This window comes from Brienomyrus brachyistius, chromosome 19, assembly GCF_023856365.1.
Source record: "Brienomyrus brachyistius isolate T26 chromosome 19, BBRACH_0.4, whole genome shotgun sequence".
In the NCBI taxonomy this organism is placed as follows: domain Eukaryota; kingdom Metazoa; phylum Chordata; class Actinopteri; order Osteoglossiformes; family Mormyridae; genus Brienomyrus; species Brienomyrus brachyistius.
This window is the reverse complement of record NC_064551.1, coordinates 21,511,134-21,528,594: the sequence shown is the minus strand read 5'-3', so window position 1 is coordinate 21,528,594 and position 17,461 is coordinate 21,511,134. Positions and strand designations below refer to the sequence as shown.

Here is a 17,461-nt window from a genome sequence, read left to right as displayed (position 1 = left end):
AAAAACATGCTGATGAGGTTATATGGATGGAGGAAACGCAGATTGGGGGGGGGGGTGAATCTCCACTGTGGGGAAAGCACCAGGTAGCACAACTGTTAAAGGAATGGGCCAGGCGACACTCCCAGCTCCGAGCTTCAGCAAAATGTGGGGAAATGATGAATGCTGGCCTCCTGTTCAGAGTGTCCCCCCCAAGGACAACCGGATGAACAATGGATGGACAGGAATGATAAATGGACAGAAATATAATCTTGCTTTGCTTCTACTATGTCCTTGCATTGCCCTTCTCACAATAGAAAAATTCCTCTTCAGAATGGAGCGTCAGTTCGGTAAACAGTGCATGCAGGAGATACACGGCCGCAGGGTGAGGGCCTGCCAATCGCGCCAAAAAGCACCACCTCGCCGAGCTGCTTCACCGCGGCGACGTTCTTCAGGACCAGACCCAGGTGCCCAACTCCACCGTCAGGGCTTCAGGCACGATGCATGTCATGCATATCAATGTGTGTCATTATCAAAACACCATCCACCATCCAGCACAAAGTGACTCAACTCCCACAAACGGCGTCTTTGCTGGTTGCCTCTGGCAAATAAAAATAAAAAAAAAACAGGTTGGGGGGGGCTAGAAAAACAGATACATTTTTACAGTTATCTGGGTTTTCATGCCCTCGGATCACATAGTTAACTGACCCAAATAAGCCAGGCTGATGAGGATCTTGTCCTGTTTCTGTACCAGTTAACGTCACATTAATGGGAGAAACCAGGACGCTTTGCTAATTACACTTCATTTCGTATGCTGGCTCTTACCTCCCCTGCAGAAGAGTGACAACAGTCTCATCACCACCACCCCCCCGCCAGAAAAAGGCAAAGCCACAAATCCCAGTTTTACATTTAAGGTTTAATTTATTGAATTTCATACAGTGATGTAAAAATATACTATTATTTCCATGCACAGACAAGGGGCAACCCTGGTTTTGGTACACAAGTCTGTCAAGAAGCCTGTTACAGCACAGTCAGATCGGCATTCTGTCCTCTCCACCATGCAGCTCTGACGAGGTCAGTTATCAGACGGCAGAAGAGCTCCTCCACGGGAGAGCTAGGGCCTCTTTGGAAAAGCTCCTCCCCAAGAGTACTGATACTCCCATGGGAGAGCTCTGCCGCAAAAGTACCGATACTCCCACGGGAGAGCTCTGCCGCAAAAGTACCGATACTCCCACGGGAGAGCTCTGCCGCAAAAGTACCGATACTCCCCCTGGAGAGCTCTGCCACAGGAGTACCGATACTCCCACGGGAGAGCTCTGCCGCAAAAGTACCGATACTCCCACGGGAGAGCTCTGCCACAAAAGTACCGATACTCCCACGGGAGAGATCCTCCACATGAGTTACAGTTCATGCAAAAAAAGAACTGCTCCTGCATCCCCGTAGTTGTTACACTGTGGCTCTGTTACCTCTTTGAGGTTTTGGCAAAGCAGTCAAGGAAGCAACAGTTCAACAGCATGGAATTCATCTGCTGTGTGGTCGCCTAGGGCCCCTTTTGCTGGGTAGATGTCGAGTGGTCAAACAGAATGACCTATGGTAACTCATTCACCGTAGAGCCGTCACATTCTGTGTGGGAGTAGCTGCGAAACGCCAATCAGCACAGGCCCTTCGGAATGAGAGCTCGATCTACCAGAAGCCCCGGGGCTGCCTGCTCATACTGCCCAGTTGCTGGCATTACGCTCAAGATGCACAGTGGGGTAGAGAAGAGCCACAGGTAGAGGAAATGGACTTCCCGGAGCACAAACGACACAGACCGCAATAATAAAATTAACCAACACGAGGGGAAAAAATATATGTCTAAAAAAATAGAATAAACATATTTAGCCATATTAGAGATGTAGTGTAATCAGTCTAGACTAGATACCTCAGAATGACAGTTCTTCCAAAGTACAGATCGCTATAACACCCAAGGACACAGTCAGAGAAGCTCAGAGTAGTGTCAGACTTTACAGTTACAAGGTAGCGTAGCACAGAGCACGTCACGTACATTTTGGAATGGAGAAAGTCCAGGCTAAGGACCAATTTATAAATTGGTTGGACTAATCCAGGCAAGCCCCGCCCCCATCAGGCATTTGTCTGTTTTCTTCAAAAGTTTTTTCCCAGTTCCTGGTCCATCTATCAGGAAAAACTTGGTGCATCATCTGTGAAAATCAGCGGATCTACCCTACAGGGCCGTGACTGAGGTAGCAAGAAAAAGATGGCTTTCTTCTGGTTAGGAACGCTGTCTCGACGCCAGACCACGCCCCAGGTCCCAGCCGGACACAGCCCAACCACGGCGTGGTCAACCAGGTGTCTGCCTCTGGAGGCTGGTTTCGGCGAACCTGCCCTCGAATGGAATTACGACTAACAGTCGGCACGGAGGGGACACTGAACTGCAGGTGCTACAAAAGCGGCAGAACACTAGGGAGCGAAACGCCGTGCGACTGTCACAGGAAGCATTTGCGGTGACGTAAGTGATATTATAACGTTAATGTAGGAAAACGCAGGCTGACAGCAAAACCATTTAAATTGCAGGGATTGCGAAGTTTAAAAAAAAAAAAAAAAAAAAAAAGTATACATGTATATAAAACTCCCCCACCCCCGGCCCACACCCCCGGCCCACACCCCCGACTCTCCTGCATTGTCTCATGAATCGCTAACAAACATTCAACGACCTCAGAGTACAATCTACAGTCCGTGACATTTACAGTTGCATAGTACGTGACGACAGCATAGTGACGTTCTGTGGTCCTGGGTCAAAGTCTTTGGGTGCCGGGAGAAGCTCTCCCTGCGTATCGAGGTCCGTCCCGGTCAGCCGGACGACGGAGCAGCGTTTTACATCCTGCTGGGGTCTCCCTCGCGGTCTGGCTCGCCTCATTTCACCTGAACGCAAAGACGACACACAGCCAGTTACCCAGGCAAAACCAGAAAAGTCTCGGTTTTAAACCTCGACACCATCGGCATTTTCCCAGAGGCCACAGCGGCGATTCCGTTACCTCAGCCAGCAGTGTTAAAGTCTTGGAAAGATATGGGGAATTGTCTACATAATGATAACTAACACTACTGGCAGAAAGTAATATCAAGCAGGACAGGCCTGTTAGGGAGGCCGCAAAGACTTCTGGGATACACCTTTCATTGCCTTAATGCAACACTTGTTTGCCTCAAACAATTGCCAAGCTAATGGCTACTGCAGTTATGCTCTTTTGAGCTCAAAGCCGTGACGGTCTAATGGCCCAGATAAGGAGGAGCATGTTACAGTTCAAACCGAGGTGGGGGGGGGGTGACTGTCCAAGTCCCATTTGCTAGAGTAATACAGCTGCCTAATGGGGGACGTAAATACCATGGTGACCAGAATCTAATTACATCTGGGAAAAGCAGTTGGAAGAGGAAATCACAAAACCATTATGGCAGAAACGCAGGCAGATAAGGCAAAGTGCTCAGGCGCTCTGAAGCTGGGCTGTGACAAACAATGTAAGGGTGTGGGGTGAGGTGGAGCAAAACTGAAGAGGTCTGCGTCGAACCCGAGTTAACGGCAGTGGGACGGTATTTAACTGAGGTTGCCAGATATGCCCAAGGCCATCAACGAGAATCTGGAGTGCTGGACCGAGGTGTTTCAATAGCTTAAGCTTGTGAACTTAAAAATTCATCTTTGGAGGTGCAGGAGTAAAACAGAGCTTCAGTTGACTGCCTCACGATCAGGTTCACGCTTACAGACAGTGGGTAAGACAGGTGGGCAACCAACAGGGCGGAGGCTAAAGAGAGCTTACCTGTGGTCGAGGCACCGGACTGGAGGCTGCAGGAGAGCAGAGGAGACTGTTAGACCAGAAGGTGGGGCGATGATGCACACAGACAAAGCGATACGGTGACTAGAGTATCTGGTTTCAGAGGGTAACAAGGGGAATGAATCTGGCAGACTTGTAGACCCAGAGGAAGGCCTGCCGAAGCAGTCGTGACGGGGCCAAGTCTCAGGGGATGCTAAATTCAAACCCAGCCTTTTAAGAGATGCCAAAAACCACCGTGATTCTTCCTTCATTCCTAGATAACGAAGTAAACTTCCCCTTGGTTAAGGCCCAGGCACCAGACCTCCCGCACGGGCACCACAACAGGGGCTCTGCGCTGGGGGGGGTCCAAATACCAGCTACCGCTGAGGCTTATCGACGTGTGTGTGTGTGTGTGTGTGTGTGTGTGTGTGTGTGTGTGTGATGGCCCTGACTGGACTCCAGCAAAGACAGAAACCAACTAGCAAGGACAGTGTGTGTGTAACGTTCATCTGAGGCAAAAATGATGGATGTTACTGTGCCTGGCTCTGTTGCTGGGGACAACAAATGGGGTGGGGGTCTCCATAGACACTTCACTCTACAGCAGTGACACAGAGTTGGTGGAGCAAAACTGGATGTGGACCTGGACCGCATGGTCAATCCCCCTCATTGGCGGGTTTTACCATCGGGAACCCGGAGGATGGGATTAGGCTCTCAGGGAAGAAATAGCTGGGGACCCCAGAACTACAGAACACAGTCCAAGTCACGGCAGATTACAGGTAAAGTACAGGTCAGCGAATCAGAATCAATCCTTCTTCACCGCCCGTCTCTGACGCAGACAAATGCACTTTGGCATACGGACCCCCACCCATCCTCCCAGGCTGCAGGAGGACGTGGGGACTTACAACTGCATGCTGGGAAGTTATTTATCTCCTCCATGACGTGAGCGAGGTCGGCGCCGGGCCCGTGTGGCCGGTCCAGTGCGTCACCTGCAAGCCAGAGCACAGACACACTAAAGAACCTACCTCAGGCTCGGATCCCGGGAGGGGCTCTGCAGAGCATCACTAATCGAGGTATTTAACCAGAAACTACTGATACATGGCAGCCAAGAGATGCTGGTTGCCTCTGGATGTAAACATGGGGTGGTCCTGACCTGCTTGCTCATCACTGACGGGCAGGTCTTGCTGAAGGAGGGAGGCAGGGGAGAGACCGTTGACTCGGGGGTCCCTTTCAGGCTGCGTGAGGATGAGGGGGTACAGGACAGAAAAATCACCTTCAGTAGTAGTTTTGGACTTTCTATTGAAGCCAGGTGACTGGGACAGATAATCAAAGCAGAAGAAAGTCAACAGACCACGTGGTGAGAAGATGAATCACATGATTCATTCTCAGCGACCTTACATCCACAAACACCACAGGCAATACAGGGAAGACCAGTTTCCTTTCCAGCAATTTGCAACCGTGCGTTTGTCCGAGATTACAGAAAACCAGCATTCCGGCCGGGACCGGCAAGCGCCGGAAAAGCGGGTTTCACCAATCTGCCACGCGCCCCCTTTCGCCACACATGGTGGATTTCTCTCACTCAGGAAGGGGGGGGTGCACCGGCTGCCTCTGCTGACGAAAACTCATGAGGCAGCAAGAGCAGAACCCACTGGGTAAAGGATCCGATTCGGCTTTTGCTGATGAGGGGGAAAAATCGAAGTGGAAAAGTTCTAGCCAGATGGCAGCTGTGACGACTGGAGAGCCTGTTAGGCTCTGGGGTGTGTAGACTGTGTGAGGGACCTGAAGCTGGAGATCCACAGCCCTGCTCACTTAGAGCTCTCTCAAGGGAAGCTCAGATTGAAAGATCTGCCTTGATCCGCCCAGCTGTCCAGTTCAAATCGACAGGAAACATATTCTTCCACAAGAGTACCGACTCCTCCACAGGAGTACCGACTCCTCCACAGGAGTACTGACACTGCCACAGGAGCGCTCCTCCACAGGAGCGCTCCTCCACAGGAGCGCTCCTCCACAGGAGTACTGACGCTGCCACAGGAGCGCTCCTCCACAGGAGTACTGACGCTGCCACAGGAGCGCTCCTCCACAGGAGTACTGACGCTGCCACAGGAGCGCTCCCCCACACAATAACAGAGTGCCATCTCAATGTAAGTAATGTTTTTGGGGATCGGCTGGCTATCGGTCACCGGGTGAACTGGAAGGTACATTTGTTTAGACAGGAAGTCAATAGAGCGTTTTACTGTCCTCCTGTTTCATAAAAATCGATGCAGGGACGCACGCGTCGCCCATCTGCATGACAACCACTAATGAAGAGGGATGAGCGGTGGTGTGACCCACTCGCCGACCCTGAGAATGTGCCTGTGAATGAGCATGAGGATTTACAGCTGCCATCCAAAAGTGGGGGCGGGCACAGCTAAGAAAGGCAAGGCGACAGAAGGTGCTCGCCGAATACGCACCACCAGACCACGAGGCACTGACACAGAAAAAATACAAGGGGGCGGCCAGGGACTTAAGCTCAAAAAACGCACAACTAGCCTTGTTGTGAGGAAACAGTAGAGAGACAGACAGACCAAGGGAAGGGCACAGAGGGAGGGGCACAGAGAGGCAGAGCGAGGGACGGGGACAGAGGGAGGAGCCCAGAGAGGCAGAGCGAGGGAGGGGCACAGAGGGAGGGGCACCGGCATGGACAGAGGCACAGGTCGGAAAGGGGCAGAGAGAGAAGCAGACAGAGAAGGGCGCCAACCTGGTGCAGTAGCTGCCGTAGGCGATGCAGCTGTGACTCCAGCTGCTTGTTGTGCTCCTCCAGGATCTGCATGCGCCCTTCCAGCCTGCCCTTGTGCTGTCGCAGCAACTTGGCCTCAGCCAGCAGCTCAGCCTCCTCAGGGCCCCCGAGGGCCCCCGCCCTGGGCTCCCACGGTCCGGAGAGCGCCCTTTCACTGTGCTGTTCTCTCAGCAGCTCATACTCCAGCTTCAGGGCCCTGCAGCAAACACGCGGAAAGAGAGAGAACGCAAACAGGGTGATCACCCTAATTGGATCCTGTCACAAGTGTCAAGCTGCTTAGGGAAGACTCCAAGAGGAAAGGTGCAGGATGCCCGCTGGGTGTCTCTCTTGGTGACAGAGGTCCTGCTCCTCACAACCTCTACGATGTCACAAGTGACCCACTTCAGTCACAGTACAGCTACGCCACGTGACATCAAGTCTGGTGTGGACACCGGACAGGCTGGAGTGCATAGACCAGACCGATGACGTCAGGGCTCCACGGCGGCTACTCTCTGAGCAACCAGGCCACTATCCGGCTTCTTCCTGTACAGAATTTCCAGTCTCCGTGTGTTTTATCGCCCTCATGTGAGTGGCACCGGTCCCCCCCCCCCCCCCAGTGTAATCTAGCACTGCAGCCCTGCTCCACATGGCCCCTGCTTTATGGTCGTGTCATCAAACTGGCTCACAGGGTCCGTAAATCATGGCGCCCATCTACAGTGAGTGGCCACGACAGCTTGCACTAACACAGCACTGACCTTCAGAGCACAGGCTGATCTGCCGCCTCTTAGCGATACTGAAAGGCCACGTCTGTGCTTGTGAGGACTGCACTTCTGGCCATGGGGTATGATTAATTAACTGTCCAAAATGGCCAGCACTGGCAGGCGACAGGTGGGCGTGGTATTTAGCGACAGAGAACACGCCGGTCTGGTCTGTCCTTCGATGTGACAGAGGAGGTAATGTTTATGAATACTGCTTGGAATGGAAGCGCTGTTAACGGGCAGGGAGAAGGGTGTGGAAATGGCCTTAGAAATGGACAGCATGCTGGAGGGTCGGTGTTGAAAGTATTCGTGATTGGATAAGTACTGAGGAACCATGCGTGGGAGGGTCACTACTGACAGACAGCATGTGAGAGGAGTACGTACCTCTGCTCCTCCTCCAGTCGGGCTATGATGCGCTCCAGCTCCCCGCGCTCCTCCCTCTCCACCGCCTGCAGGATCTGGGCAGGGCTTTGCGGTTGGCTGAGCGGCGACTCGCCCCCCAGCGTCTGGCAGTACTGCAGGATCAGGGCGTGCTCGTCGTCCCTGTGGGGGTGGGGCCAGAGGAGGAGCGTCAGCATGACTCACCAGAGGTAGGAGCAGAAATTCACCAAATCGGACAAACTGTCAACCAAAAAGCACCATGCAGACCTTCAGTGGCATTTCGTCTAATGAAATATTAACTATTCTGGGCACTCAACTACCAATTCAGCACCTTCCAAATGGCCACATCCTGCACATCACGAATAAGGGACCAATTATTCAGCTACTAAATCGTAGTGTGGAGCCGAAACAGCTAATGGACTCTCCCTGCCCTCCAGGGCACCTGCATCTACTACATGCAGGGAGAGCTGCTGAGTATGAAAATGAGGGCCCTCACAATACCGAAGAACCCCCCAAGGTAGGCCAGTATAAGCTCAGTATTAGGAGTCGTGGAACGAAGGGGGCGCCACTGTAGGTACTGGAGAGCGAGGCCAACACTCTCCACAGTAATGACATTTTAAAACCTTTCCTCTTCACTGAAGTGGCCCAGCGTTCTGTGAGTGAGTGGCCCACATTCAAGGACCAGAGAGGCCCCGAGGGGCTTTCATTACAGCGTGGGTGAAGGTTTAGGCCCATCAGCTTGCGACAAGCTCTCAGACGGACGCTGTTCCCCTGGAAACGGGGTGGGGGTGCGCTTTGGTGCGCCGTGGCCCCTGCCAGTCCTGCCTATCAGCGTTAGCGCCCCCATCGCGGATGTCGGACCACTTCCGTTGCCCTCCGAGTCATGTGAAGAAACACGAGCTGGGGGGGGGGGGAGTAGGGACCAGATGACCACCGCTAGGCATCACTGCTGTTTATCCACTATCCTGCCCACTCACCCTCATTTGTACCCCTTGTCCATGGCTGGCACTGTGCTTTTCCCCCCAACCCAACGGACGAGGACATCTGAAACCTCGTGGCCCCCCAAGACCCAGTAGCCGCTTTTCTAGAGCTGTCAGCCCCCCCACCGTCACAGGGTCCACAGACCCCACCTCGGCGCCTAAATTTGAACCAAAAGCCTGTATCCGCAGCTCAAGAGGAGCATGTGCGTGAGAATTAGTGTGAGACGCTTGCAGGGGAACGCAAAGCTAAGCAGACTTAAACTGGCCTCCCGCCCCCCCCTCTCCGTGTCCACTTTTTATTCATATCTGAGGTCTGCTTTCCCACATGGGGTAATTACATCACCTGCAAAGCAGGGGGAGGCCGTCCACCATTAATCTGTCTTGGCAGCCCCAACGAGAGCGTTTAAACGTGAATGTGAGCTTAGCCAGGCTATTAAATCAATTACATTTCAGCAGGATGACATCTGCTCCCCCCCACCCTCGCCCCAAAACCCCACACCCCTTCCGATGACAGGAAGCCAAGGCCATCTGCCCCGCCCTCCCCACCCCTGCCCGTTGCCCCGGTTACTCACATGCTTCCCGTTGCAGAGCTGCTGTCTGTGGGTAAGGATCCATTCGAGCTCTCCATCTGGGCCAACCTGCGTGCAGGAGGGGGGCAGGGTCATTCAATTGGAGAGCAGGCTGTCTTATTGACGCAGCCCCCCCTCCCCCAAAATGAACAGGATGGGAAAGCATGAGCAAGGGGCATCGCTGATCTCCCACAGAACGGCACGTTTGCCTGCAACGCCACAGGCGGCACAGATGTCTGCGTTTTGCTTTGGCTCGCAACCAAGGAGCAAAACGAATATAAGATAAAACGATACGTTTAGGCTGCTAGGACTTAAAAAATACATGAATCTCGCAATGTGCATTTAACTGGGGATTTAGGCCAAGTAACAAGCACGGGGGGGGGGGTGTAAATATTACTCATAAGCCCCCCCATTCAGCTAACATTGCAGTGGTTTGATCCCCCCCCCCACTTACATGACCTATTTACAGGCCCAAAATGGCCCGAGGCCCGTCAGAAAGTGCAGCTACATAATGCTTTCGCAAAAAAGGAGATTTTTTTTTTTTTTACCGACCAAAAGATATCGAAGGTAATGCGAATGTGACGTTTATACCAAATCCAGAGGGACAGAGAGGGCAAGCACTAGGAAGGGGGGGCAGCATGTCTGAAAGGGACATATAGAGGCTTTTAACGTAAAAAAAGTCAGATTATAGGCACTGAGCTCATCTGGAGATTAACCCGCAAAACACAGATGTTGTCCGGGACGGTGTTTCGGGGGTTGGGGTTTAGGGAAGAAGTCAGCTTCATGATGCGCTGCTCCACAAACCCGGGGCCGGCATGTGTGCGATCACAGGGGCGGCGAGACGAGCGGGGGGCACAGGCGGGTACCTGCTGGCGTACTGCTCTATTCGGGAATGAGTGTCGTCATGAGAGTGGTGCAGTGACGGTGAGACCCTGGGGGAGGGGACACAAAGGGACTCGATGAGGATGACCACGGGTGTTCAGCAAACGAAACGAGCAAAAACAAAACACGAACAAATACCAAACAGAACTGACAGCGGTGCGGACGAAATGAGTCCCGTGTTCTATGGATTAATGGGGCGAGAGAACCATGTTAGAGTGAGGGGAAGGTGGGTAGCACCAGGACATGCGGGCAGCATGCTACATGGAGGGGGCGGGGTAGTAAATACTCACTCATACTGCTCCGGTGACATACTGATCAGGGTAACAGGGCTGTAGGAGAAATCGTGGGAAGGGTGGGGGGGGGGGGGGGGGAGAAGGAACACCACGGAACTTTAGGACCACTTCACTCAGAGCTTGGTGGAAGCAACAAGCACAGCTTTGGGGCTTGGAACAAATACACCCTCACAAAATGGGGGCAACCAACAGGGGGCGCTCACGAGGGCATTTGGCGAGCATCTGGCCACGTCTGTGGTGGCAGGTGAAAAGAATGACAATCATGAATGTAGACAAAAAAGCACAGCACATTTTTCCAGTGAACAAACCAAGGCCTAGCCACAACATAGCCAGTGGGGCATCTAGATTTATGGCTGGGAGACCATTTTAAAATGAATTTGAGGAAGCACTTCTTTACACTAGCTACCGGCTGATGTAGCGCAAGCTGAAACCCTGGGTTCCTTTAAATCAGAGCTAGATAAGATTTTAACAACTCTCAGTTATTAGTTAAGTTCTCCCCAAACGAGCTCGCTGGGCTGATTGGCCTCCTCTCGTTTGTAAATGTCTTATGTTCTTATGGAACGTGCCTGGGACGGCTGCAGTGACAAGAACGGACCGGCTGAAAGCGAATTATCGATGCGCTTTGAAGTTACAAATAGATGACTGGCGAGAAGCTCAGAGGAGCTGCTGTAATAATTAGAACGTGGTCACAGACCAATTCCAGCTCCACGCCACACTTTCTAATCTTGAAATAAAAGTCAAATGAATTTTTGGGGCCGAACAAGGATTTAATCTGCTTATGAATTTCAATGACCCTAAATATAGACTTGAAAGGAAATCTTGTTTATTATTTTGAGGATGGCTCTGAGAAGATGGGGGTGATGGAGCCGATAGCCATCTTGTTTAGGGGGGGGGGGGCTGTTCCTCATGGCAGGGACCTTCAGACAAGGTGTGAAAGGAGATCCAGGAGACGGAGAGACAGACGCTCGCCTGCCCAAGTGCTGCTCCAGAACATCTCTGAAGTCTCACTGGATCGCCTTCAACCACAACCTCAGCACACCCACATCTAAAGTGTGTGGCTTACAATAGAGAGGAAGAGGAGAGAACTGATGAGGAAGACGACACGTTCAGCCTGTACTACAGTGACAGGATTAGAACTTCCTTGAACCCATTCAGCGCTGCCCTGATCACAAAGGGGTGGGGCCTCCTTAACTCATATGATCAGTCCACATAATCTTGAATGGCATTGAGGAAAAACACTGCGTGAGCTTACATGCTAATGCTTCAATTGTCACCAAGATATGAGCCGGGCTCGTCCCTCCAAGCTGCCAGCCCCCATAACACACCCTCCCCTCCCTGTCACCTGACTGTGACGGATCAGAAGCGTGAAAGACGTAGAGGTGGTTTGCATGAGGACACAACACCATATTTTCTGATAGGAAAAATCATTAGCCCGGCAATGGTGAGGCCAAGCTCCACCCCCAGCCTGGCTATAATCATACTAAATGGTACCCCGCCCAGCGTAGGCCATTGTGGCCGGTCTAACCTGTGAGGCTCCCCGACAGGAAAAGGCACAGCACATTTTTCCAGTGAACAAACCGAGGCCTATCCACAAAACAGTTTGCCTGCAGGGCATCTCAATTTATGGCTGGTCCAAAACAAACCAAGGGAAAAAAAAAATCAAATGACAAACACACCTTAGTGATTCAGACTATCACACTCGTTGAAACAGATTCAAACACACTTATTGAGACAAACTAAAGAGCAAAAAATGTGGTCAACATTTTCCAAGCATTAAAGGTGACTGACCATAAGTAGGGGGAGGGTGGAACTGCAACACTTACGTCTCCATGTTGTCGCCCTCCAGGACTGACTGGACTGGCAGGTAGCCCAGACGGGGGTGCTTTGCGAAGTATTTCTTCGATCTGAACTTATTCTTCAGGACCTTGGTGAAGTCGCGCATATCCTCGCCAGAGGTGGTCTAAGAGACAGAGCGTTCCTCTTAAATTCAATCGCCTAGGCACTCTGTGGCCCCAGTTCCCCACTGGAGAAAAAAAATCGATGAAGCCTCCATGATCCATTATTTGAGCTTCCATCTATAACCCACCTACCCACCTACCCACCCACCTTCCTTCCTTCTCTCCCTCCCTCCCAAACCGCAAATGCTGCGTGCATCCCTGACAACAGCTCCGCCCATACCTGCCCTATCCCCCCTCCCACCGCTAATATTCCTGTACCCTGCTCTCCCGCACGCCGAGAGCTTCTCGCAGAGGCCCACGGGGAAATGGGCGTTTCATTAAAAACGATGCGCACCCTCAAATCGCCTTTCAAGTCCTGCAAAGCCAGAATCTCAAAGGGGGGGGGGGGGCAGCAGGGAGTGGAAGCCCCCAAGGGTAAGACTTCCACCCTCGATTTATGAGGTGGACAGACAGCCAGATGATAATACAGGTTCTGTGCTCCTGGGGGATTGTGCATTGGGCGGGCAAAGCAAGGATGTAGTCGGACATTGCAGGGCCCATCAACAAATCTACATAACAAAGAAAAAGTCTTTATACAGTTCTTATCCGCCTCTGAGTTTTTGTTATGGTCAGACTCTGCAGGGACACCTGCTGTGCAGACTCACCGGGGTGCAGTACTCCACCATGGGGTAGTTCAGCTTGTGGCCCTTAGCCGTGCGGCCGGAGAAGAAGCAGCTCTGACACACGTCGTAGTTGAAGTGCATCAGGCTGCGGTACCTGCAGATAGACACTTGGTTTCAAAATCGCATGCTGGCTCCTTCCTGGCTCTCCGCTTTCAGATCCCTGTCCTGTCTGTGTACCATGTGACCACACCAGGTGACCACAGTCAACACAAACCATCCGGAATAAGAAACACATCACTGAAGCTGGTCAGCTCCTGTCCGCCGGTTCAGTTCGTCCCACTACGACACGAGAAAACGGCACAAGGGGCATTGCAGTCTATTCACGGCATGCTGGGGGTCCCACTTCAACCCCTAGGGGGCGCTCAGTCCAGGACAAACAGCCGAGAGGATAAAAGAAGCGATAGGTCAGGACGAGCGGAGCTGGGAGGCAGTAACCTAAACGTTGTGATGGCGGGCTGAGCCACGTAAAGGTTCTCCTTCATCTGCATGCCAGATCACAAAGGGTAATTGCTTAAAAACGAAGCTGTCATCACTGACATTTAGACGATTACCTTCCCTTAGCATCTCCATGGCTTTTCTAAGTGCTTTCACATTTAACCGAAGCAGAGGGGAGCAAAATCTACCCCTAGGGCACAGCGCCCACTATGAACACAGCAGCCTCTGCCTGCCTGATCTGCCATGACAGAACACCCCCATCCTGGGCCCCATAACAGACCCCTCATTCCCAGATCCCCATGGTGGGGTCGTCCCATTCCGGGGGCCCCAATAATGCGGTCAGCCATTTCCAGGATCGCCCCCCTCCGCCGGATCCCCCAGATCCTCCACAGGTGGTGGGTTCCTCACTGTACCTGAAGCCTACAATGGGACACTCCTTGCAGATGTTGCACTTGGCCTGGTGCTTGGCCGTTTCGGCCGCCGCCACACGATGCAGCACGGGCAACCACACCATGGACTGCGGCTCCAGGCGCATCCAGTCCACGAACTGCGGGGGCTCCAGCTCCGCCCTGCTGGTGACCTGAGGGATGGACGCGGCATCAAGTTGAGGGCAAAATCTCCGGCAGCCATGAGGCCGCTGACATACACACCACAGTCCTCGAGGGGCTCTGGAATTTCTATTTACATTTTTTTCAAACCACTGTCTGGAAACCAACAGATAAAGCTGTTACCCATTACCAAGGGCAGGAACTCAATGATTCTGCATGTGGCTGCGTGTGTGCATGCCTGCGTGTGTGCATGCCTGCGTGTGCGTTCTCTTTCTGGCACATGTTGCCACAGACTGGCTCCATGCACAGGTGTCTCCTGTCGTACCCTGGGCCTTGTCCGTTGAGACACTGCATACTTAATGCAACTTGCATTGTTTTTCATTTTATTTTTTTGGATGGTGGGGGGGGGGGGGGTTGGATATGCAGAAACTAGCCTCAATTATACAAGAGGAAAATCACATTTAATGAGCTGACAAAGATTTATAGAAGTAATTAAGCAACAAATAAGAGTACGACTTCTGAAAAGAACGACAGTCGCTTCCTCTGGTAAGCATTTAATTAAAGTTCTTTTTGGGAGAACACAATAAAGCGAGGCGGGATTATCTGCGGGACAAATGGCCTGGCGTTCCACGTACGTGCTGGAAACAGCTGCGGACGCTGGGCTCGATGTTGCTCCCCCCGAAGGCCGCTACCTCTCCCAGCTGCCGCGGCACCTGGATGGCGTCATGGAGCAGGAGCCCGAGCTGGCGCTGGTCGCAGGTGCCTGCTGAGGACGCCACCTGGGAGAAGAGGTCTGCGGGGATACGAGGGGAGGGGCCGCAGGTGAGGTCCACGCCCTTGAAAATAACCTGCGTTTTCCCGGTGTCCACTTAGATGCAGTGTACGTTGGGTGAGACGTTTTCACCAGAACAGTTAAACTGCACGTTGAGCTGGTCTACTGGAGGGCACCACAGCGGACCAACCCACACTAGTCCAGCCAGTATCTGCGGTCATGTTAAGAGGCAGATGGACTCCATACTACCTTGACAGGTTCCTGGATGATCCCTAGCCAATAGGCGATTAACGGACCGTTTAATTATAAGTCAAGCCGGTCCGGTGTTACAGATGGACCCCTTCACAGTCACAGCAGGCTGGGACAGTGATGGGCTTTTCCAGCCAACGATTTTAAATTAACTAGTAGGAGCTAGAGGAGGAAGCTCAGCTGTATCTGGCTGGCCCTGGGACCCAGAACCACACGATGGGTCGGTGCAGGGCTTGCGGAAAAAAACTCCTTTTATCATTAGCAAGCAGGTCGCAGAAATAAAATGAAAACAGCCAGCCATTTTAATGCTAATGCCGTCTTTGTTCTGCACACTAACGGGACTAATTTAGCATTTCAGAGACACAATCAGCCTTTCTGGCCCTTATGCTGTATTCACTTGTCAGGTGCTAGCCCATCCCTAACCCCCCCGCCCAGAAAAAGCAGCACAGATGGGCGTCCACCTGAGAAAAAGGCAATAAATTTCTTCCGAGTCCGAGACACGCTGTCTGGGATCTCTGGAGCGATTGAGATTGGAATATGCAAGTCGCTACGGTAGCGAGCGTTCCTGTCGGCATAAAAACGCTCCCCACGGTCAGGCCATTTAAGCCCCCACACTGTCGAAAGGCAATCATCTAGCGAACGCGCCGTGATGACAGGATGCAGCTCCCAATCGAGCCCGAGGACGACGACGACGACTTTGATCCGCATAAGGCACCCTCCTCCACGTCGTGGTACGCTGTTAAGTCACGACACGCTTCCCTGCTGCGATGCGTTCCTCGAGCGAGCTGCACGCACAGCTAAAACGAGCTGCACAAGGCTTACGATAAAGCAGTTGGATTCTCCTAGTGCAAGCAGTTGGCGCTGTGAACCCCTCCCTCTGCCATGCCCCCCAAACGTGGCCTGTCAATCTAATGTCTCCGGGAGCTGTCAGGAACACCGTTAATCTGCGAAGCGTCCCTAATCGTCTGTCGATAATGAAGGACGATGCCTCCTAACTCGGCGTGATACTATCAAGCACACTGGGAATGATCGACATCTTCAAGTGACCTGCTAAAAATGTCGAAAACCAGCTACAACCAGCTGCTGACCTCGCTGGCTGAGATTCTGTTTGGGTCCGGGGTCAGGGGGGAGATTAGCACAGTCACTGCTTACATTTGTATTTTTCTTCAAGGTGTCCCTTGCAGAGCGAAAGCAGCCCAATCTTCATGGACAGCGCACGAATCCTCCCACTCCGGCCACTGTGGGGGGGACAAGAGACCTTCTATTAGGGCAGCCAAAACAGAACCTTCTAATGATCATAACAGAAGCCATTCATCGACCAAACACTCGGACAAATCACTCAGAGAATCCTTCACAGAAATGAGTAATTCGCAGTAGTGCCATCAACACGAGATCATGGTTTAGTCCATACCTCTCAGGCTCAGAGTCTTTTGTCAAATGGGCTGACCAGAGCAATTTACAGTTAATGCTATTCCTAGTGCTAGCAAGGACAGAAGTCAGAGTCACATTCAGAGAGAGTGAAGAAAGATGAGATCTGTTTGATCGTCTTCTCTAACCAACCTTTCCTAGAGTTGGACTTAAACCGTACAGCACTGGAACGAGCTGGACGAGGCACCTACGTGTCGTAGACGTTAAGCAGCCAGTTGAGACACATGTCCACGCAGAGAGGCACGTTGACCAGGTCCTTGTGCTTCTGCTCAAGCCCATCGTACATAGTAGTCAAGCAGTTGATGACATCGGGGACGTTGAGGAGCTGGTTGTTCTGAGCCAACTGGTGCTGGTCGAACACTTCCTGGGCCACACTCAGCTCTAGCAGATCCACTGAGGAAAAGGGAGGGCCCAGAATCATGTGTATGTGGGCTTTGAGAATGCCAACCACACCAAGTTCATACTTTACTCCAACTTGGCAGGTCAACAGGGCAAGCTTTATTTGAGGGTACAACAGCACAAGCACCTTCCAAGAACAATTTGGCGGAGAGTCCATCGAGAAAGCCAGTACTGTACCACTGCTGCATCTCACAGGAAAGCAGGACGAGCTCAAGATCATCAGTATTCTGGTCCTACTTTCCCCTGAGGAACGTGACGTCTCGCACATCACAGACAGCTCTTTGCACATTTCCAATAAGACGGTGTAAATAATTATCTCCATATTTGGGCATCGCAAGGCTACAGAGAGACACGTCTTTGAGAAAGACTATGGAGCATGACAACACGGTGGATCGGAGGGTTAGGGCTCTGCCTGCGATCAGAAGGTCCTTAAACTCCCCCCTTGAAATGCTCCAGGGCAGCTGGAAAAACAGGTGACCCCGTGCTCAGAACCCAAACTTCACTCTCATCTCTATGTGTCTGTGTGTGTGTTTTAAAAAAGGAGAGCAAGACTGAATTTGTGCACTCGTAGGCACCCCAATCCGAGCCAAGGCGAGACGACGCCTCCACCTGGCCAAGTCTC

General features: G+C 52.3%; 1 protein-coding gene across 6 annotated transcripts in view; it reads right to left on the bottom strand.

Annotated features, from left to right (window-relative positions):
• Nucleotides 1-877: 877 nt before the first annotated feature.
• Nucleotides 878-17,461, bottom strand: part of utrn (utrophin) — a 112,782-nt gene continuing 96,198 nt past the window's right edge. For all 6 annotated transcript variants that reach the window (XM_048986598.1, XM_048986595.1, XM_048986596.1 and 3 more), the window contains 15 exons: nucleotides 16,632-16,833; nucleotides 16,165-16,250; nucleotides 14,627-14,784; nucleotides 13,857-14,023; nucleotides 12,991-13,102; nucleotides 12,212-12,348; nucleotides 10,386-10,424; nucleotides 10,080-10,145; nucleotides 9,217-9,282; nucleotides 7,668-7,826; nucleotides 6,508-6,742; nucleotides 4,924-5,005; nucleotides 4,676-4,759; nucleotides 3,780-3,805; nucleotides 878-2,895 (listed from right to left, as the gene is read on the bottom strand). In XM_048986598.1, the coding sequence (XP_048842555.1) occupies nucleotides 2,887-2,895; nucleotides 3,780-3,805; nucleotides 4,676-4,759; nucleotides 4,924-5,005; nucleotides 6,508-6,742; nucleotides 7,668-7,826; nucleotides 9,217-9,282; nucleotides 10,080-10,145; nucleotides 10,386-10,424; nucleotides 12,212-12,348; nucleotides 12,991-13,102; nucleotides 13,857-14,023; nucleotides 14,627-14,784; nucleotides 16,165-16,250; nucleotides 16,632-16,833 (1,628 nt within the window). In that variant the 3' untranslated portion in view covers nucleotides 878-2,886. The remainder of the gene's footprint in view (nucleotides 2,896-3,779; nucleotides 3,806-4,675; nucleotides 4,760-4,923; nucleotides 5,006-6,507; nucleotides 6,743-7,667; nucleotides 7,827-9,216; nucleotides 9,283-10,079; nucleotides 10,146-10,385; nucleotides 10,425-12,211; nucleotides 12,349-12,990; nucleotides 13,103-13,856; nucleotides 14,024-14,626; nucleotides 14,785-16,164; nucleotides 16,251-16,631; nucleotides 16,834-17,461) is intronic.